Source organism: Venturia canescens, chromosome 8 (assembly GCF_019457755.1).
Source record: "Venturia canescens isolate UGA chromosome 8, ASM1945775v1, whole genome shotgun sequence".
Lineage (NCBI taxonomy): Eukaryota > Metazoa > Arthropoda > Insecta > Hymenoptera > Ichneumonidae > Venturia > Venturia canescens.
Genome location: NC_057428.1, coordinates 14,188,517 through 14,210,151, shown reverse-complemented (window position 1 = coordinate 14,210,151; position 21,635 = coordinate 14,188,517). Strand labels below are relative to the sequence as shown.

General features: G+C 44.4%; 2 protein-coding genes across 3 annotated transcripts; both read left to right on the top strand.

Moving 5' to 3' along the window:
• Positions 1-5,827: 5,827 nt before the first annotated feature.
• Positions 5,828-16,169, top strand: LOC122414466 (uncharacterized). 2 transcript variants are annotated; one of them, XM_043425755.1, is made up of 4 exons: positions 5,828-6,108; positions 14,764-14,854; positions 14,957-15,131; positions 15,221-16,169. In XM_043425755.1, exons 1-4 carry the CDS (start codon positions 6,105-6,107, stop codon positions 15,380-15,382), a joined length of 432 nt encoding a protein of 143 aa, XP_043281690.1. In that variant the 5' UTR covers positions 5,828-6,104; the 3' UTR covers positions 15,383-16,169. The 2 variants fall into 2 exon arrangements, with proteins under 2 accessions (XP_043281690.1, XP_043281689.1); XM_043425754.1 differs by having other exon boundaries at positions 14,761-14,854.
• Positions 16,170-17,828: 1,659 nt separating this feature from the next.
• Positions 17,829-21,309, top strand: LOC122415380 (lysosome membrane protein 2-like). Its single transcript, XM_043427468.1, has 4 exons — positions 17,829-18,701; positions 19,226-19,500; positions 19,598-19,856; positions 19,967-21,309. Exons 1-4 carry the CDS (start codon positions 18,030-18,032, stop codon positions 20,318-20,320), a joined length of 1,560 nt encoding a protein of 519 aa, XP_043283403.1. The 5' UTR covers positions 17,829-18,029; the 3' UTR covers positions 20,321-21,309.
• Positions 21,310-21,635: the final 326 nt, after the last annotated feature.

The window sequence follows — 21,635 nt, the reverse complement described above, 5'->3', positions numbered from 1 at the left end:
CGGCCATCGTTTGAATTGCTGTTGTCACTGGATCGTAGCTTGTCGGCATAGTTAGAAGGAGTCTAGCAATTTTACTTGTTTCTTGTAGTTTTACTCCGGCGGCTTCAAGTTCGACAATCGTTTCATCAAATAGAATAAAATGTTTTGTCAAGGAAGTGTCTTCTTTAAATTTGAGAGTAATCAATTTCTTCTCCATAGTCAGCTGAGATGCCAAACTCTGTCTTGCATATAGAGAATCTAATTTTCTGAATATTTCACGCGCGGTATCATCGTCTTTCCCGAGTCCAAGTGCGGAATCACTCAAATGTTCAATTATGGCACCTTTCGCAAATCTTTCCTTACTTTCCCAATCTTCTGTCATTTTTTCTGGTGGATCACTTTTAAGTACACATGACGCATTTCCTTCCGCGATCAAAGCAAACATTCGCATTTTCCATATACTGTATTTTTCACCATTAAACGGCGTAATGTTTCTTTTTGTCTTTTTATCAATATCGTCACTCATGATCACTATTTGAACTTCACTATAGTTTCAATTACCACGACCAATATTTCACCATCAATAAATGTAGATTATTTTATCGTAAATCAATATTCATTATTTTCAAGTAAAACTTTTAAATGTATCTTATTATGTGCCTGGGCCCATAACCTATTGGATTATGGAAGCAGGTTTTGAAATAAATGGCACAAAGTTTAAGCAGAGCAATTATATATTTTATTCAATGAACTTTACTCTAAGAGATCTATCGATTAACTGAGCATTGCAGTGGTCGAAAAAGTGACTCTGACTCTAACGACAAAGGGCCTCGTGTCGACCTCTTTCTTTATCTGTATATTCGTTATATAAACAAACTTCTAGGACTGCGAGCACGCTCTCATGTGTATTGTTTAATATCAAGTTTTATTACTATGCTGATGGATTATTTTTGCTCATATTCCAATATTTGGCAATAATGAATATTGGGAAGTTACATAAAATATTGAAAATAACTCAAGGACGTATTCTCGGTACGCAGTTCGTCTTCGCTGAATGATAGCTGACACATTCAGCGACGATAATTTTCCTTAAAAGATTTTGAACGGCGTAAGCGTCCAAGCAGTGCCCTTTCCCGATGGTTTTATGGCGCATTAGTTTCTCCCCGGGTCGCTTTCGTTCTACGTCGAATTTTGGATCGACCTTGGGCTCCATATATAGCTGAGGTCAGTCGAACTCGGAACGAAAGAAAGAATGATTGAGAATTCGAGTGGAGCGAGTCTGGAGCATCGTTTTGAGCTCTTTTTTCCCACAAGTTTTCACGATCGCATCGTCAAAAATGCTCTCGAGGTCCAGTCGGAGGCACCACGGTTCTCTCGAGATTCATGAGCACACGCGCCCGGCCGGTTCTCCGATGTTACGACGATTGCGTACGATTCCGCGGAGAAAAAAGCCCTCGAAATTTGGTGTTTGCGACTCGGAGCTCTTCCGGGCCACTTTTTTCTCGAGGCCTCGGAACGTCGCACTTGAAAATCTGTTCGAAATGATGAAGCTGCGTTATCGAGAGTTACGACGCGATTCGACCGAGTCGTCAGTCGCACGGTGCCGGAGAAAAAGAGCTCTTGCTTCCCACATTATTGGCCGGAGGTTCGTGTTTATGCAAACGCCCTTCCCGCCGCCAATATCATTTTCTTTGTCTCGAATCATCGCAGTCACTCCCTCCGATTTTTTCCCGTCATAAGAAGTTGGGATGACTGGAGCTATCGCGGCATTTGAGCTCACCGGGGCAAGATAAATTCGCGCGAATAATCTCCTGCGAAGACGAATTTCTCGTCATCGAACGGCCCAGGCACGTGGGTCCGGCACAATGAGCCAAAAGTAGTCGAATATTACACGATCATTCGCTAATTGATCGAAACGCCAACTCACGATCTCTCGGATTGGCCACAGAAAAAAATGCTCTTTCGCTTCCTCCTCCTTCGGTGGCTTTTGGCCTCGAAAGCTACGCGGCGGGGATTGCGGTGACTCTGCGTCGAGACACCGCGGCTTCGATGGCAGCGCAACATTTCTGTCAAATTCCTCCAAAAACTGTTTTTTTGGGTTCCCCCATGACAGAAAAGGGCGCAGCTCGATCGCGACAAAATCGGAGCACGTTCGAAGACTCAAAACCCCCTTAAAAGCCGCCGAAACCATCATTTTAAGGGGGTCTTGCTCTAGAAAGTAAAAAAAATCGATTGTTTTCAGCAATTCCTTTAGGATGGAAGGAAACAAAAGAACTCGAAAAATTCTATATGTTTGGCAAGTTCGAAAAAAAAACGCTATTAAAAAAAATCATTTCAACACCCTTTGAAGGTTGTTTAAATGGATACTTTAAATCATTTTTTAGGTTCACATGGAAGAGAATTTCATTCCGAACGCAATAATCCTCATTACACGTTTCGATCGGACGTGCAATTTTGAGAAACTTGAAGAATGAGGCTTGGCGCATGAAGCTTGTACATGTTTAAGCGTAATATGGGGCAAAATGGACACTGTGTCCATTAAGTTGAATTCTGGGGCAAAACGGACTTTCCCGAAACTGAAATTTCATAAAATGCATAAAAATTTTTTTTCGGTTCCAAATCATGTCCTGACCATGAATCATGGTAAATTGTTGAATTTCACGGTGACATCCCAAAAAAATTCAAGTTTCAGAGCAAAATAGATCCCAAACTACTTTCTCACTATCTATATTCGCTTCTTTGACTTATTTTTAAAAACCACAATAGTAATCAAAGTACGAACAAGGAAAAAAGGTTTTTTATTCATTTTTTACAAAAATCGCACTCATAGCTGACATTTTCGTCTTCAACACTTGTACACAAGGTGTGTGCCCATTTTTTGCATGTTACACAGTAAATCCAATCTTCGGAGGACGACGAATATAATCCTTCGCAAAAAATGCAAGAAACGTCTTCAGAAGACGAGGATTTGGCTGTCTTGGTGAGCTTTTTTCTGTCTGCTAAACTGCTACATTTCGAAAAATGTCGATATTTCGATTTCTGTCTGGAGGCCTCTTCGAGGCTGTGACCGTTGTGACCTGGAAAATTTTTTTGGAGAAATTCCGGAAACTAGGACCATGAATCAATGGTGGGATTTTTTTGGATTCCTCAAAACCATGACAGAAATGGTATATAAGATTTGTTTGACTCATTTCTTTTCATTTACATCCGAGGAATGGAGCCTGAGTGGTCCCATTTCTTTTCACATATTACCGAGTTGACATCCTATTCGGAAACAGTCGCTTGGAACGGCTGCATTTTGAAAAATATCGATTTTTCGATTTTTATGCCTCTGAGGGGCTGTGTCCGTTTTGCCCCGAATTTTTTTTTTTTTTTTTTTTTACGAAATTCGGGAAACAAGGGCTGAGCATCAATTTTGGGACTCAAAAATAGTTGAAAGACCATGCATATGCTCATCAATGAAACTTGCTTAAATCCTTAAGTGTCCATTTTGCCCCATACTACCCTATATATTAAAAAAATGTTTTTGTGCTCTTGAAATATCCTCGAAACTATACCGAAAGGTTCGCTACGGCGAGTTATTTCCTTCTATTCCAAAAAAAATCCCAAAATCGATCGATTTTTTTGACTTTCTAAAGCAGGATCCCCTTAACTCGGACAGTTTTTTCGACTTTTCGCAGATGAAATGACGTCGAGAATCGATGCGTCGCTCGTACGGAGCACGAAATCTGTCGTTGGACTGATAAACACGAATGCTGATAACGGGATTAAACAAATAAATTATGAATTTCGGTGTTTTTTTAAGATTCTCGGTAAGAGCGCGTTGATGGTGAAAAAATCGAGTGGAAATGAGGCTGGCAAGCTAGCGCGTTTAGGCGAGTGTATCCATTACGCGGTGGATCCTTTCGGCTGCAACGGCAAAGTGGGTTAACGGAATGACGCGGCGGCGTCAACCGAAATATTGACACGCGCGATATCCAGTTACGGAAAAAGGCGTCAAATGCAGCAGGATTCCGGAATTCCTCGGCTTTTGGCTTTATAGCGAAAAAAAGGAGGAAACAAAAGCAGAAAAACGAGCATCGCAATCGAATGACATTTATTTTCGGAATTCAGGGGACATTTTTGTTCTTTGATGAATTTCATTCGTAAATAATTATATCTTCGGTTGAATGAATATACGAAAAGTACATCAGAAATTAGAGTTCGTTTGAAAAGTCGATACTTTTTTCTCCAGCCAGAACACGACGCCAGCCAGACCCGAGAATACCGAAAGCAAAGGGGCTCCATTATCGAAAATGCAATTTATTTATTTGCATGCGCACGAGGATCCTCCTTTTATGAGGCTGAAGTTTGCAACGTTGGAGTCCAACGAAATGATCTAAAAAAATTCTCGAAAAATTTCAGTAATTCTCAAATTTCGTTTCCTGTCGAATTTTCAATTCGTAGTTTTTCAACCTGCACTGATACTTTTTTAAATAAAAAATTGGTTAATTAAAACTGTTTTTTCCCCTCATTTCGTTGGACTCCAACGTTGCGAACTTCAGCATTGTCTCCTTTTTTCATTTATTGCCGCAAGAAATTGAAAAATATTTGGCATGAATTCGTCGATAAAGGAATCGGAGATTGCGGTATACGTGGGAGATTCTCGCATCGTTTGAAATGCCACTTGAAACCCTCCCACTCTATCTCCCTTCGGATCTTATTTGTTCTCGTTACTTTTACGTGTGTTTTCGTCACTTTTTATTGCCCAGCACACATGACTTTGGCAGTAATGCGTTTTCCCGTGTCTCCCGGCTCGCGGTATCGCGTGCGATCTTCGCTCTCCACGTTGCTAAATTACTCCGGAAGATTCCGGATCGCGTGTTTTTTCGTTTATGCCGAAAACTCTTGAAATTCCATTCGAAATGTTCATCCCGCCTCGTAAAACGCCGATGAATATTTCAAATTCAAACTTCCATCGCAAGTCGAGGATCCTCCGTTTATTTTGAAAATATGCGACACTGCCCCGAAAGCGTTCAGTTCCGGGTGGATTTCCCAAGCTGAAAAGCTCATGGCCTGAGTCGAAACGCTGCGAATTCGAGGCTCATAAAAATGACGAAACTTCTTCCAAGGAGCAATTTGGTGGTCGAAAGTCGTGAATCGAAAGACCGAATGAGAATCGACCGAAAATGCTTTCCACAGCGGTCCATTCAACAAATTGAGGGGAAAAGCGCGTGAAAAACCGTGAGATTTGAGCGCGACGAGCGCGAGTCGGAGCTCAACCACTTCCGGGCTTTCGGTGAACGCGTTAATGAAGCTCGCGCTCCTAAAATCCGGTGAGTAGTACGTGTGCTTGCATACGAATGTGCAAACGCTCAAATTCATATACAAATGCGAGCACGTTCCAAAGGACATTAACGGGGATAAGCTGTTCGAGGCTGTTCCCCGTGCCAGGTCCATCGGGATGATGTCACGAGTACAAAGTTTTCGCGTATACGCATTATCGTTAGGAGGGAGGGAGGGAGGGGAGGAAAATACCGAAAGGATGACGTAGCGGGAGTTTAAGGGGGCGTTGAAAGCGCGATATCGAGTCGTCTCGGACTGCGGGAAGGATCGTCGTACAGTGAATTTGTAAAATGGAAAAATATAGCGCAGGGGGTTCGACGGGGCGAGCGCGACGCGAGGAAGCGCGCCGAGGGGGGGAAGAAAGCTCGCGCGAAGCGCGGACGAGACTCGCGGCTGCTGGAGCCTCTCTACCGAACTTGTGCTCGCGTCATGTGAGCAGATTCGCGGCGCGGGGGGAACGACAACCCGGCAACGCACTTGGTGTATAAATACCGAGGGCGCAAGCTCCGCGGTTCACTCCGTCTCTGACCTCCAAAGCTCCTCGAGCCCCCGGCTTCGGTGATCGGTACAAGAGTCACTCGGAGCTTCCTGTGTCCAGCACACTTCCAGAGACGACTTCACTCTCTCGGCGAGCTCCGCGGAAAACCTCAATTACGCGGACGCTAAATCTCCAGCCGGACAGAATTGCCGGTTTTCTCGCGATCTTGCCGGACCTTCGGTTCTGATACGACGAAACGTGCGCCGTTCGCGAGTTCTCTGTTCGCGGAAGACCCTCCAGGGAGATCGGCTCCGACAGCGTCATGGGTAAGTTACCATTTCTTTAAATCGATCGCAATTCATCGTTGAACGAAACTTCGCCAGGGATCGACCGAACCCCCGGTCGACGACGACGCTGAATCCGCTCTGAATATTCCCCAAGTTTTACGAATTGCCGCGGAGAATTACGTCGCGATATGCAATTCTCGTGACACTCGCATTTTCACTGTTTTATTGACGTTTCCCATTCGCCCAGTCCTTCGGACACCCGCCCACGCTCGCTCAAACTCGACTGAAATATTTGGAGGTCGTCCAAAAAGCAACTTGTTGCCCTTCCTCACAACTGCGCGTCTCTCGCACCGCTCTCGTAATAACTGAAGGAAAAAGAAGCCTCGAAGCCTTGAGTTGTCGAAGAAAAAAACTCCGGCCCCGCTCGTCTCTGCGGTCGGGAGAAAAGACTTTCAAAATAATTGAAATATCTTCCAACAAGCAAGATGCCCCCGGCTCCAGTGTGCTGGAAAATATGGGACGGGGACACGATCGCCTAAGATAATTGGTAGCTATATAGCCGAGCGTCGTGGACAGCTTCACCATCCAGTTACGTCCAATCATTTTTCATCGGTCTATCTTGTTAGCGGGTACGATCCAATCGGTTCATTTGACACGACCAAGATCTTTTGATTCTTTGCTCCACATCGCTTGACCGAACGATTCAACAAACCATTTTCGAGGTTCGTTAGCAAACTTTATGTTTTTTATCGTAAATCCCGTTCCTTGGGTCGGAATCAACGAGAAAAAGAGCAAGGAAACTTGAAACTGATCAGTCGTCATCGGAGGGCATGCAACGTGACTTTTTTGTCAGGGTATTTCGTCTCGAAACGAAGCTCAAGGTCGATGAAACTCATACATTTTTTCAATGCTCTTTCCTTCTGCGTCAGGATAATTGAAATGATTTTTTCAAAATAATTTCAAAGCTCACTGGGGAACATTTATCTTCGATTAATCCGTAGACAATTTCAAAATATGCTTCTATTTCATCCATCAATGTATGGAATTAAACTTTTAACGAGACTTTTTAGGGCTAACAATTCCTTGGTAATCGATTACAGTTATTTAAAAAATTGAAAAATCAAGGATTATTGTAGAATTATAGGCCAAATTGAAGAAGGGAAAAAGTTCTATAGACACTTGAAATTTTCGTGGGTGCAAATTTGCCCCAGTGCGGTGTCTACGGGTAAGATAAATTCACCTCTGCGCGGCGAACAACCAACGTCATAAAGCCCTACGACGTGGCAACAGGTGGCCCTACAGCGATGCCACTCGAAAGTTTGAGGACGTTCTTCAGGCTCGTTGAAAGCGTAGCAGGCAGATTCGATTGGTCGGTGTAATCGCTTCATTTTGAAGGGGAAAATGTCGCTTGGGGAGGGGGTGCATCGCGCTGCGTTCAGAGTTTATTCTTAAACGATAATCCGATCGAAGCGACGCGCTTAGAATTTCGAAAATTGTGGATAAAAAGTTTCATAGCGGTTTGAAGAGAATGTGAGGGCATCGATGGATTGAAATTTATTTCCGAAAAAATACTTTTTCGAGGTGAGACAAAACTGCGCAAGCGAAGCGACGAGTTTGTCGGTGATGCTGCGAAAGCGATAAGCGCAGTGTTGAGATTTGCTGGCTTTTGAATATCTGCAGCAAGAGTTTGTCCAGGAAATCGTTGCGTCCGGATATGCGACAGTGGATTGCGAGAATTTCTGGACGCACAAAAAGCGTTGGCACTCTCGCTGGGATGAGCAAGAGCGCGCTATATATTCCGAGGGGAAAATGCACTACGTAAAATCAGTGCTGCAAGCTTCCCACGAAATACTCCCTCGCTTCGGATATTTGACCGCTGCTCGCTGTGACCGAAGCCAAATTCAAACGAGCAATTTACCTTTTTGCGCTCAAAAATCACGGAGCACCGCATCGGAGAGTCGAAGCAGTTCAAATTCCGTTGGAATTTCTCCCGACTATAATTGGATCTCGCGCCAATAATTCTTTGGTTTTCATCCCACGTTTCTGTTTTGTAAACTCCACACCGATAATCATCAAGATTTTACTCCACGTTTTCGTCTCGTGAATTTCCGATCAGTTTCCTGCCTTTTGGTGTCTCCCTTTTTTCTTCATATTTATTGGGGTTTGCTTTTCTCACAACGCAGCTATATTCTTCGATGAGTTCTTCCATACTGTGAAAAGCGCAGAAATAATTTTTCGCTCCTCCGGAAAGTTGAAAAAAAAAACACATTTGAGCTAGACGACCTTGCCTGACTTTTCAATCCTTCTATTTTACACCAGCGAAATTAGGATGGTCGCGTGAAAAGAGCTTCGGTAAAGACGAAATCACTCTCAAAGCAGCCTGTCAATTCATGAGATCGATTCTTTAGTTAAAAAACGCGTTTGACACAAAAAGGCATTTCGAGACGATTAAAAATTCTAAAAATGCTCGAGAAAATGGCTCGAGACTTTTCGTTCTCTGGAAACGATTAAAAAAAGTCGATTCCAGTGTGTTCCTCGGAGACATTGCGAGAGGACAGAAAAATTGGGATGATTCAACAAAAAGTGGGTATGACGGGGGGGAGAAAACCTGTTGCACGATGTTCCGAAGGGTTGTGGAAAATTGACCCTTTCCCGTCCCAGCAAAGCTCAATCGCATCGTAGTTTCGTTGAAACATCGAAGACTCTGCGTTCCTTAGGCATGCTCGACGAAGATTTTAAGGCTCTACGATCTCGATTTTAACTCGACTCCCTCCAGCTTTCTTCTTCATCATATCGCGTTCCCATTCGGCACTACGCGCTCGCGTAATGAAACATTGAAAAACTCGTATAAAAATAGCAAATTGGAATAGTCGACGGAGAAGTAATTTGGGTTGAGGAACGAGATGAGTTGGCAATCTCTAAACGGACAATGGCAAGCGGTTTCCCCTTTTTCCTCGATTTTTCAATTTCGTCGATTCGTCCGAGCTGCCAATACGCGTGGTCTGGTGAAGGAAGCGCGTTACGCGCCATTGCGCTTCGGGACTTCGGGCACGCAAGAAAGCTCGAAATACGGTGGAAAGGGCGAGTGGAAAAGCACGTGGAATCGTTGAGAAAATTCACGTACACGGAGCGCTGATAAGGATGTTGAAGTGCTGGAGCGAGGGCTTGCGTATGAAAAAGCGGCAGGAGGAGGGCGCGGGTTGCGCGTTGTAGAGTCGAGTTTTTGCACGCAGACGGAGAGACGCCGGAGCGTCCCACATCCGAGAGTGAGTAACAACTCCTCTGGCTTTTCCCGTCTTCCGCCTTGCAACCTTCCCTCTCAGCCACCCTCCATTCTCATCTCCTACTCTTCCGTTCTGTTTGCCTCCTTCTTCCTCCCTCGCTCTCGCAGCCCGCAACCTTCGACGACGATACTCTGCGTGGCGAGACGTATCGTTCGAGAAACTCGTTAATACACCCCCTTCGAATGTGCCATTAAAGAAAATCAATCGTTCGCTAATGCCCGACTCGAAAAGCCCGTGGTCAAATCTGCGCGGTGTTTATCTCAATAAATATTCCTTCTGCTGATACGTCACCAGGAGCGCTTCAGCGTTTTGGAATACGAGAAAAGAAAACGGTTTTTCAAACGTTCCGATCGACCGGTCGATCAGCCCAGCGATGACTTTGGTCTATGACGCTGACGTTTGCAACGTCGGGCTCCAACGAAATGATCCAAAAAACCTCCAAATTATTCCAGTAATTCTCGAATTTTGTCCCCCGCCGAATTTACAGTTTTTCAGTCTACACCAACGTGAAATAAAAAATTGGTTAATTGCAAGTGTTATTTTCGTTCATTTCGTTGGACTCCAAACTTCAGCGTCGTTTGGGAGTGTAACTGAAAATTAGAAAACTTTCTGGTTCGTTTTTTCGAGTAGCCCAAAAATGAGTGACCTCCCTTCGAGGTCACAAACTCGCGACACTGGTGCAAATTTGCATTTGGACTTATCGAAACGTTTTTATTTCATCGATGAATGTGCGGAATTTTGGAGTTCTAGGGACTTGAAATTTTCATGGGTGCGAATTTGCACCAGTTTCGTGTCTACAGTTTAAAAAATAATTTCACCGAAAAATTATTCCCTGAACAGATGTCCGCTGATTTTCATCCGCGGAAAGTCTCCCGACTAAAAGTAACAGTTTTAACGCCTTAATATCGAAAGATCAAAGACGCGATTATTTGGATTTCTCGGTTTAGACAACTCACTGCGTAGGTAAACAATTGTGAATAGCTGAGGCGTTTGAGTGACTTGTTTTGTCAATGGGTTTCCATAATAGCTATCACAGAATTAGTGGTCAGCATCAATCAATTAGAACAAGGTTTATTCGCCGAGGTATTGCGAAGCCTGGATAATTTTGCGTCGTACGAATTCTCTTTTCCATTCATCAGGATCATACAAAGGCCTGGAGGAGAGTTATAACGTCATTGATTCATGAATTTACGGGCAGGTTTTGTGTTTATGAAACGAGCGTTCGGTGACCGTCGCGTAATCTCAATTATCAAGTGAAAATGAAATTAACGTCGTTCGGGGTAGGCGATCCGACACACCGGGAAATTCCGCAGTTTATTTTGAAATTTCGTTAATGGATTGAACGGAGGATTGAGTTCCTGGGAATCGATGTAAAATTCGTGAAAAATGAGCGAATCGATTCGACCCTTTGGAGCTAAATGAAATTTTAGCCGCCGGATCATCGCGCGGACCATTTCTACTGAGCGCCGCTCCAAAAGTATCTTCGTTTCGCGTGTTTCGAGATTTTTGAATCCCTTCCAAAGGCAACCAGGGAGATGACTATTTATCTTGCTTCTGCCCTGTCTCCGCGCTTCTGTCCTTCCACTTAAGATTCTTTACGACTTGGCCATTGTCGAACACGATACTTGCCCCCTTGTTCTCGAGAAAAATACGCCTCGATACGGAGGAGCCCCGAGTTGAAAACTATTTTTATACTGACTCTTTTCGAACCCTCGATTAAAGTGGACATAAAAATTACCGCAAATTGGCTCCTCGGAATTCTGATTGACAACTTTACCGCGATGGAGCATCCATCCGGTTAATTTACTTTCGGCAAGTTTAAGGCAGATCGTGCCCGAAGGATTACAGGTGTCTAAATTGGATCGATTTTTACTCCCTAACTAAAGATATAATCACTTTAAATTTATGTCAGAGCTCTTAATTCAAAATCGTACAAACATTTTTTCAACTTATATCTCATGCGGCGAATAAAATTACAAGCCGTTAATCAATCGGGCATCCGTCACTAACTGAAACCCCCAAATTTCATTCGTCCCTGGCGAAAATACTACGGTTTTTTTATATTAAAAATCGCACTAGCGAGCGCAAAGGGAAAACACAAAGGGATAAAGAAAAAAGTATTAAAAACCTTCGTTATATACTTCATTGTTATTGTGTAAATTTTTCATAAACTTTGTAAGAAGCGTTCATTCGTTATATGGAAAGATGAATGATTTTTAACGCATAGTCCCTGTAACCCTGTGTATCTTTCTTCATATTTAAGCACGTTTATTGAAATAACCAATAAGACTTTAAAATTGGATACGCGTGTCAGTCGACTGGCCATTTAAACTCTGAGTAAATTTCAACACTTTCTTAAGAAAATCGTTTGGGTTTGTTACGATTGGGTAATAACGAAAAAAACATTAGTAACCCACCAATTGTTTATTTCACGAAATCATTGGTATGGAAGTCGAAAAACTACGAATTGTAGATTCGATATGGAACAAAATTGGAGAATTAGTGAAATTATTGGAGAGTTTTTTGAGATCGTTCCGTCGGACTTTATAACGTTGCGAACTTCAGCGTCATCGCTCGACGCTTAACGTTGAATTTTCAACGTTTCGGAGCAGTTCAATAGTTCCAAAAACTGCTTCGTTTTCCCGACATTCCTGACAGCTCGTAGGTTTTCATGAGCGAAATAAGAGGGTTGGAGAGTTACAGGCGGTGCGCGTAATAACACTTTCGTGGCGTCGGGACGACGCCGCGCTCGATTGTATCGTCACGACAGTCACGACATTCAGAAGAGAATCAATGCTGATACAAATAAATGCGGATTACACAAATCCGAAGCACAAAGCTCCCCAATTGAGGAAGAGCGTGGCTTTTGTTCCCGTTAATATTGCACTCGTTGACAGCCTCCGAGGCGGCCGAGTCAGCCCTCGCTCTCCGTCGTACCGAGTCGTAACAGACCCTCGTTAAATGGACTTGGGCGGCATTGAGTACCGAGGAATGGGGTGGGGCGAGGACAGAAGAAAAACAGGGAATAAGCCTCGGACCGAGACTTTTCATTGCATAGGAAACGAACTTTTTCGTATTTCGCTCCGAACTTTGCCGCGGCTCCGTCAAACTGTTGCTCGCTTCGCGTCATTCAGTTTTTTTCACTCTCGCTGTGAAAAAACTGTTGAACACGGGGGCGGCAAACTCGGGGGATAAATATCGCGGGGGCACTTTGTCGAGTTTCTGGTTACAACGAGAACCCTCGAGATAAACGTTTCGCAGGGGCCAGAGGGCGTTATTCAAAACGTCAGGGTAAAAAGTCTCTTTTAAAGAGTCAATTTGGCCAGTTAATCAAAAGGTTTTGCTACGCGACTCGACGACTCGAGTAGGTTACCGGCGAAGAGCCTCGGAACGCGAGTTTCGTTGGAGTTTTTCCCTCGAGCCGGTTAATTGGACGGGAGTTAGTTCGATGGAGCGAGAGTTCGGAGTGCTCGGTAGTAGAAGAGGTCAAAAATAGTCAGACGGGCCGATCCTTCGAGCTTTACGGACGCGATGAGTATCGCGAACAAACTGAGAGTAATGGAACCTCGGTTGGTAATCGAATTCAGCGGTTCTCCAAGTTACACTCGCTCCGGTCAATACTTGGATGGGCGACCGTACAACTGCGCTCGAGCCGCTCGCGTCTATCGATTTCATTTCGATCCAATTGCTCCCGGTTTGCCTGAGGAAGGGTGCACAAAACTCGGTGAATCGCATGCGGGAATTGGCGGAAGTATACGAAACCCTGGAAACCCGTGAATTAATTAATGAAAATCCAAGCGCAAGTCCCTGCGGAGCGTCATTTTCGCACGGAAAAAACCGCCTCGATAAGTGCATAGCGCTGTATCCTTACCGAATGTATTATTAATGAACGCCCGTCCCCTGAAAGCTCCTCCGTAACGCACCGTCTCCATTGAGTTCCCACCTCCGCGATATTTTCCAGTGAAAAACGAATTTTTCATCTCGGACCGCTGAATGCGAGCTCGGAACACTTCCGTCGTTATACGAACGTTTGCTCAGCCTCCTTAATGCGCGCGAAAGAACGAATGAAAACCAAAGTCTCATAGCACGAGTCACGCTGCACGATTAGTGACGAGTCGAACTTCCCCGCCATCAAAACACCCTTACAGAGAACACTCGTGGCAGGGCTCGTCGCGCCTCTTCTCATCTCGCGGCTCAAATCTCGCGTCAAAACACCTACGCCGAATCACCAAATCTCATTGTCATGTACTGCTAGAGGGAAATTCATTTTGCAGGAATCCTCGCACTATTGAACCTGGGCCTGGGCAGTATCCAGACTCCCCCGCGATCATCCTTCCCACCACCCCGTTGTAAATTTCCTTTGTACCTAATGTAGAAACAAACGTTAGCGATTTTTCATCAGCTAGTCATCGATCTCAATTACACCCGGAAAAAATTCAATCCGAACGAGGAAGTTCGTCCGGTAATCGAGTTATCAAACGGATATCAATTTTCAAAAATCAATATCAACCAAATCGTATTACCAATTTTCAAGAGCATCGAGCATGAGAGCCATTTATAAAATCACACGGAGAAAACGAGGCTGAAAATTCTAGAGGAAAGTACGAGGAATATAGTATCTCGAGGAGAGTATTCGCGTACTGGATTTTGCAGCATTAATTCGAAGAGCAGTAACAAGAATTGTTCTATCCACTACAGTAAAAAGACCAATACTCGTGCCTTTCGTTCAAAAGACTCAAGAGTCTTTTTAGTCTATAAGCACAGTAAAAAATGTTTGCAGTCACTTCGATTTACAATAGATTTGCACTTATCAGTACGCGCTGGTCTGACAGGCTGAATAACACTCGAAAACAAAACGAGTTCGCACGTGCATCACTTTTTACTGGGACATAAAGCTGTTTAGAATTGAAGGGACGAAGGGTTGGAAAATTCAAAAAATATTACGCTCTTTGTAATCGGTGGCTAAATACTTTGAAAATTCTTGAAAAATATTATATTCCTCACCACAAAAAACGAATCCATTTTCTCCGTGTGCAGAATTCCGGACTCGGACTCTTAATTTGTGATTTTCATTTTGAAATCGAGCTCCAATTTTACTCGAAAATCGTGCACATCGATGAATTTTTCACGTTGAGATAAAAAATACAAAATTTCCGTTGTTTTCCCGTCTGTACAGACGAAATTGGCAAACATAGGCAAGCAGTTTCGAAAGAAACGTTCATAAATGAAGATTGTGCGAAAAACCACTGTTTTTTGCGGTTCGGATCGAGTAATACTTTGACTCGAGGATTAGGTCGAACTTTTCGAATACACTGAGTCGACGTAGCTGGTCGAAAGACTTTTTTTCGAACGTGTTCGATGCCTGAACTCACGGTTATCCGTTGCAAATAATTTAATTCGATTCCAGCAGGAAAATCTCTTTGCCGGGGACTAATAATCCTGAGTATATTGGCCTGGTGTGCTTACGTCAGCGGAGATGGGCCGAGACAAGTGAATTGCGAGTGAGTTTAAAGCGTTTTCGTATACGGAGCATCGAGCGGATTTGTTTCTCGTGTTACGAGGCGAATTCGAATAATGCAACGGCAATTATTCCTGTTTTCCAGAGTGTACGTTTATCATCCGAACTGCCGAGGGATGCAGGCGAAAAAGCGTTTCATGACTTCGGCCGAGAACGATAAAGCCGACCCGGCTTGTCCTTGTGGTAATTCGAAAAAGCTGCGGAACAACGAGCTCGATAAGTTGGCTAATTCGAAGCTCCTCGAAGCGATGTTGGCCAAGGTAAGCAAACAGAATCGTCCATGAGAAATTCCCGTTTTAAATCGCTCCGAGACTCATTCGTAACAATGAAAATTCATCGCGTCATTCAGGGCTTCGATGTCGACTTGCTTTACGACGCTTACGTCGCGACTGTCGATCGCCGCAGGAATTACAACCTGAACAGAGATCGACCGAACCGCGGAGGCAGCAAGTCGCTACCAAAGGACGGCTCAACGGACTTCAGCAACACGGAAATCGTCGAAGACTATTAATTGGTACGAAACACAGCGCGAGGAGAGGCTACTTTCGCGTCCCCGCGTCGACTCTCCGAACACGATTGACCCCACTCCATTTTTTCAATCCATTATATTCACGATTAAATTCACTTTTCATTTCCTCGTATCTCAAATTTTGCGTCGATTTAATATTTATTCGCGCCTCTGTAATCGAGCTTTTCTGTTCGCGCCACGAAACGTTGCTTTTTTCAAGGATGTGCGCTAAGATTTTTCGTTCTCGATGTAAACTTTTCTGTGCATGAGAAATTTCAGATCTTTTGCGCTCCCGCGCAATCGTAATCGTGCGATTCATTGATAATTTATAAATTTTATGAATTTTCATTAAAATTAATCACTTCGGGACTTGTTCGAGAATCGACCAATTGTCACTCCGAGCAGCAATTAATTCGCTAAAATCGCACAGCTCTCAGCCCCCTTCTCAGGAAACGGTCTACGTGTCATTTTTGGAGCAATCACGCTTGCGTCGACGCACCCATGGGAATCAATTGTTAAAAGTCGCGCGAGGATCGCGACAGCCCATTATCACGATCCTTCATATAAATGTCTAAAATATCTTACGATTCTTGTATATATGTATGTATGTATGTAAAAGAAGTCACACGTATTCTTATTCGATTTTACTTTCAAATATGTAATCGCTGAACTGACTACTATTATACCGAACACTCATAACCGCAATCGCTTAAAAACGTTAACGAAATCATTACTGCAAATATATTAATGGCGACTTCATATATATCTATGAATAAATAATAAACGAGTACTTTGTTAACATTTCTACTTTCACTTCCTTTTTCCGCGGAATGTCATATTTTCAAGTATTTTACCGTCGCCCCAAATGCGGAAAATCTTCAAAGATCTCGAGCGTTCGAACGGAGCTGGAACGACGACGGTGCTCCGGAAATCCCAGTTTTCCTCAATCTCCCACTCTTTCAGCTTGAGGCAGTATCGAAACCTCGGAAAGGATGGCAGCACTCGATCGTTTCGAGATTGCACGAAAATTTGAGGGCGAAGAAAGAATTTCTTCGCGTGAATCGAGAGAGGGACAAATTCGGAGAATTTTGGGACGACGGAAGCGGACGAGTCGGAGTTTTCGTCGTTTTTTCGTTCCTGATTGAAATCGTTCCACGCGTTTCGAGTTTTTTACACCAGGTGACTATTTTTTTGAGCAGTTTTTAGAAAACTGATCTCTGGATGGGGAAGATCGGGACGCGTTTCGGTTCGAGTGCCCTTCGACGACAGAAGCGTCGAACGAAATCGTGTTGACAGCGCTTGACGGTGATTCCCGACCGAGTACAAATTGCTGATAACTTTGATACTAGAAAACGAAAGGAAAAATCGTAGCGTCTGAGCTGGAAGGCGGTTGCACAACATCGGGGGACTATCGCGTTGTGACACACGCGGCAAACTGGCAATTGAAGATGTTTTAGAGCCATTGACGTTCTCGGTAATATTGTCAGGGTGAATAGGCCATCGGCCAGTCAAAACACGACACCACATTCCCGATACGTTTCTCGCGCAGACGTCTCGTTCGATTATTACTTCTATCTCCCTCTTTTATCGTTATTGTTGTCCCCATAAACATTAATCGCGAGTCTCCACACGGAGCGTTACTTACAAAATCTCTTCGATTCGCGGCTCATCTTCGATCGATCTTTTGGCGACTCGCTCGTCCGCGCGCGGAAGCTCCAAAATGACAAAACAGTATTTTCGTATTTCGTTACCGGAATATCGGGTCTGAGGGAAAATCGGAGTTCGTGCGGCGTTGGGCGATAAAATCTTTAGAAATAGCTCAAAATCGACCGAACTTTCGATTAACTTATTCCTTGACGTTTCTCGCATAGAAACTTTTCCTGCAATTCTCATCGGATCTGATGATTTGGAAACTTTTTTCTTGCATCGATAGCTCGAAAAAAGACGAAGCGCCCACGGCCGCGTAGAACGTCGAAGACTCCCATTGAATTCTCGAAAAAATACGATGCGAATAAAGTGCCGGGGATGAGAGAGCCGAGCGTTCTCATTCGTGGCCGAAATGATGAATGGAGAATGGCGTGATGTTTCGAGATAGGAGGGTTAGGGCGTGTAAATAAATCGGATAAGAATTGTTTTGGAGTTGATCGTCCAGGTCCGTTATTATGTGCGCTGAATCGTAAACCGCTTATCGTATAAACATTGATAGGAGAGAGAGAGAGAAGCTTAAAGAAGAAGCGAAAAAATGGAAAGGAGGAAAGCGCTGGTTCGCATTGGCTGCTCGGGCTCGGATCCGACGCGGAGCGGTGTCCTAACTCCCGCGTATCGGAGGTGTTGGCCGAAGGGGTCATCCTGGCGAAGAGGTTATCGGGCGAAGTACTGAAAGACAGACGCGAAAAAAAGAGAGCGAGTCGAGAAGAGGCGACCGCGCGCGATTTTAATTCGACTACGTGTTACTCGAGTAAGTCAGTTGGCCGGAAACCGTTCGACGACCAGTTCGGTTGTGCTCGTATGAGCTCGAGCGATTTGCCGGGGAATAGTGAATTTTCGGCGGAGAAATAAGAGCGAAGAATCGAGGAACCGCGCTCTCGATCGACATAGGCTTGGGGAGAAAATCTGCGTCGAAGTTGGAGGATTAAAATTTGAGAGAAAGATGACCCGGCACCTGTCGGCGAGTACGAAATGCTCGATGAGCGAGCGCCGGGAGCGCCTATTTTCGAAAAACTGCTCGATCGGCTCCCTCATCTTCGTCGCGATCAGCAGCCTCGGGATGTTCGTAGTTTTTTGGTGCACGAATATATTCCGGGACACGATACTCTCGAACCTGGAGATAAAGGAGGGCAGCTCGATGTTCGAGCGGTGGCAGCGTCCCCCCGTCCGGCCGGCGTATCGCGTCCGAATTTTCAACTACACGAACATCGAGGATTTCCAGAACGGACGAGCCAAGAAGCTCAAAATTCGCGAGCTCGGGCCTTACAATTACAGGGAAACTCTGACCAGGGTCAACCCAACGATCAACGACGACGGGAGCATCACTTATCAGGAAAAAAGATCGTTCCAGTGGGAAGGCGGGAGCCCCGACGACGAGATCGTCTCCGTGCCAAACGTCCCTCTCATTTCCGCAATGGCCTTCAGCCGCGACATGAGCTTTGTCGCACAAGTCGGTATCACAGCCTTTCTCACGACCCTGCAGCCCAGCACTTTTATCGACGTCACCGCCGGCGGATATCTCTGGGGATACGACGACCAAATATTCGAAGTCGCCAAGAATTTCATGTCCTGGCAGGAAGAAATTCCTTTCGAGAAGTTCGGCCTTCTCGCTATCGTACGTTTTTCACTTTATTTCTACGTCCCACTTTGGTTCTATCGAAAAATTTATATTCAGCGAACTGAAATTCCGATGAACAATCAATTCACGTCCGTAATTTATTCCGCGATGACTGTCGGAATTATCGTTTTTGTAACGAATAGAAAGTAAAGTAAACGAATTATCTCCAAATCGAGAAAATCTCTCAAAGTATGGAAGAAAAACGAAATCTCGTTGAAATACCAAAACAATATTGCGCAGGCGCCAAAATTTCGAGTTTTATTCCAAAACTTGTTGTGCCGAGACGAAACTTTGTTGAACCAATGAACAGTTATGCGGGGCGCGAGTAGGAAGTTTCACAGCAAAATATTCGAACGCATTTCAAGGCTTCGAGGCTTGTTTCTAGTAAAAGTAATGTAAAAATGGAGAATTCCATGAATGAGAGCAGCTCGATACTGCGCGGCAAGGGGCCGAGAGCGTGCGCGTATGCACATTAATCTTGAACTCAATAGCCTTTTAACCTTGTGGCCCTTAAATCTTAGAAAAACGGATTATCACCGGATCGGATAACGATTGACAGCGGCAAGGCTGACATAAGCGAGACCGGCCGGATAAAAAGTATCAACGGAGAGAGCAGTTTGAGCGTGTGGGGTGAGGCCGAGTGCGATAAGATCGAGGGTACCGACGGGACTATTTTTTCGAGCAAAGCACTCGAAAATCACAATTCAACGTTGCAAGTTTACGCGAGGGACATGTGCAGGGCTTTGCCGTTGGAATATCGGGGCCAGGGAATGGTGCGGGGTGTTCCAACGTTGACGTGAGTAAAAAATTCGAGGCTTTTTGGGACGGATCGTCCGGCCCCGGCGCGGGACTGTCAAATTCACTGTCAAAGAGATTCGATTATTTCTGTCCAGGTACAAGCCACCTCTGGATGCTTTGACCTCGACGCCGACGAAGGACTCTTGTTACTGCGCCCGGGACCCGAGCGGCTCGAAAGGCAGTCCGAGAGTGTGTCCACCGGCCGGGATTTTCAACAGTTCGGTTTGCAGCATGAACATGCCGTTTTTGGTATCGTTTCCGCACTTTTACACCGGAGCTGAGGAGCTTCTCGAGATGGTCGAAGGGCTGGAGCCTCGTGCCGAGGACCACGAGTCCTTCGTCGAAATTCACCCGGTAAGAAGCCCTCAGTTTTCTCAGCTTTTCCATCGTAAATATTGAGCGATCGATTTTCTCAATAAATCTGCCTTATTTCGGTGACATTGACGAGCTTTTTGCGCTCACAGCGATTGGGAGTCCCGATCGGTGGAGTTTCCCGTTTCCAGATAAACGTCGAGGTGCGAAAAGCCGTGGGAGTTCCCTTCCTCGGGAAGTTGAAGGACGGGACGATTCTCCCGCTGATATGGATCGAGGTCGGGATCGACGGCATGCCCGAGGATCTCCAGAACCGATTTTACCACGCTTACTACACGGCTGCAGCGCTGGAAGCGGGCATGAAATGGCTGAGTATAATCGGCATAGTTTTCTGCATATGTCGAGTGATGTGCATCCTAAAACGCAGTCGCAGCGAGCGGCACAAGGCCCTTAAAAGAAACATTTCCGGTCAGAATCCGCTCATAACGATCGAGAAAGATCCTTAATTGGGTGCTCTTCCTTTCTAAAATGCAAAAAGACTCAAAAACGTTTTTGACGAACGTTGGAAGAGCACGCAGTGCCCTCGGCACGCCTCGTAGTCGATCTTCCAGTCGATCAGAGTACAAAACCCCGATGATCGTAAGCACGAGGAGAAAAACGAAGAAACTTGTTCGGCGTACGTCCACAAAAAGGAGCATCGAGACGAGAAACTTCGACAAAAGTAACAGTGACGAAAAAAACGAATTTTCTTCTCCTCTTTGACGCACGTCGAACTGATTTTTCTCTTCACAATTGCTCACATTTTTATTCCCGAAGTGGAGCGCGAAGGCTCAATGTTTTTTCTTTCTATTTCAACAGTTCCAAAGACTGCTGTTATTTAAGGAGGAATATCAGCTTAACGTAAAGTGAGCTTTATGTAAATACGAATTTGATTGTTTTCATCTAGGTCACGTAAACCCTGTTTGCTTCGTTCATATGGGATTAACCCCCAAAACGAAACGCCCTGCAATTTTCCACACATGTTCTTTAGAGTTCAAACTGTCGAATAGTACTTTTTTCCAACCCATCATTTTTTATTTACTAAAAAATGGCTTTATGAAATGGATTAAAAATTGGAGAGGCTAGCGACAATATATCCAAAAATGTATTCTAAAAGTTTCATCAAGCCATCACCATTTTTCTCAAGCCGATGTTCCTCCTTAATATTATTTTTTATTAATTTATAACCGTCGATATAAGTTTGGGCTTAAGAATGACCATTGTATTGTGATGATTGTTTTCAATATTGTTATTAATTATTGTTATTGTTATTATTATTATTACTATGATTATCGGTATTGATATTGTCTGATGATAACGTCGAATGGCCACGTGTTTAGGATCAGAGATAGGGAGCATCGTATTTTTCTTACTTGGTAGAAAAAAAATGAAATGGAAGATTTATAATCGAATAGTAAAAAGGAGGATAATAAAAATTGTAAAGGAATGCAAAAAATTCGATTCATTCATTCGCGACGTTCGCTCGTGCGTGGATCGCTCGACATGACACAAGAGGCGCCGGGCAAATGATGAAAGAAAAACAAAAACTGGGAAAAAACGGTGATTGCGAATGCCAAGAGCGCGCGCAGCTTAGAAATCGATCGAAGTTTCGATGCTCGATCGTTCATGCGCGATTTGGGATAACCGAGAATTCCTTATCGCGTTAAGCGTGTGGCAGAAAATCTGCTGTTTTTTTTTTTCGTGCTGCTTCCTCTCCGTCGAAATTCTCGTACGAGCAGACGATAACACTTGACCCTGAGCCAAGTGAAAGAGAAAATGCAT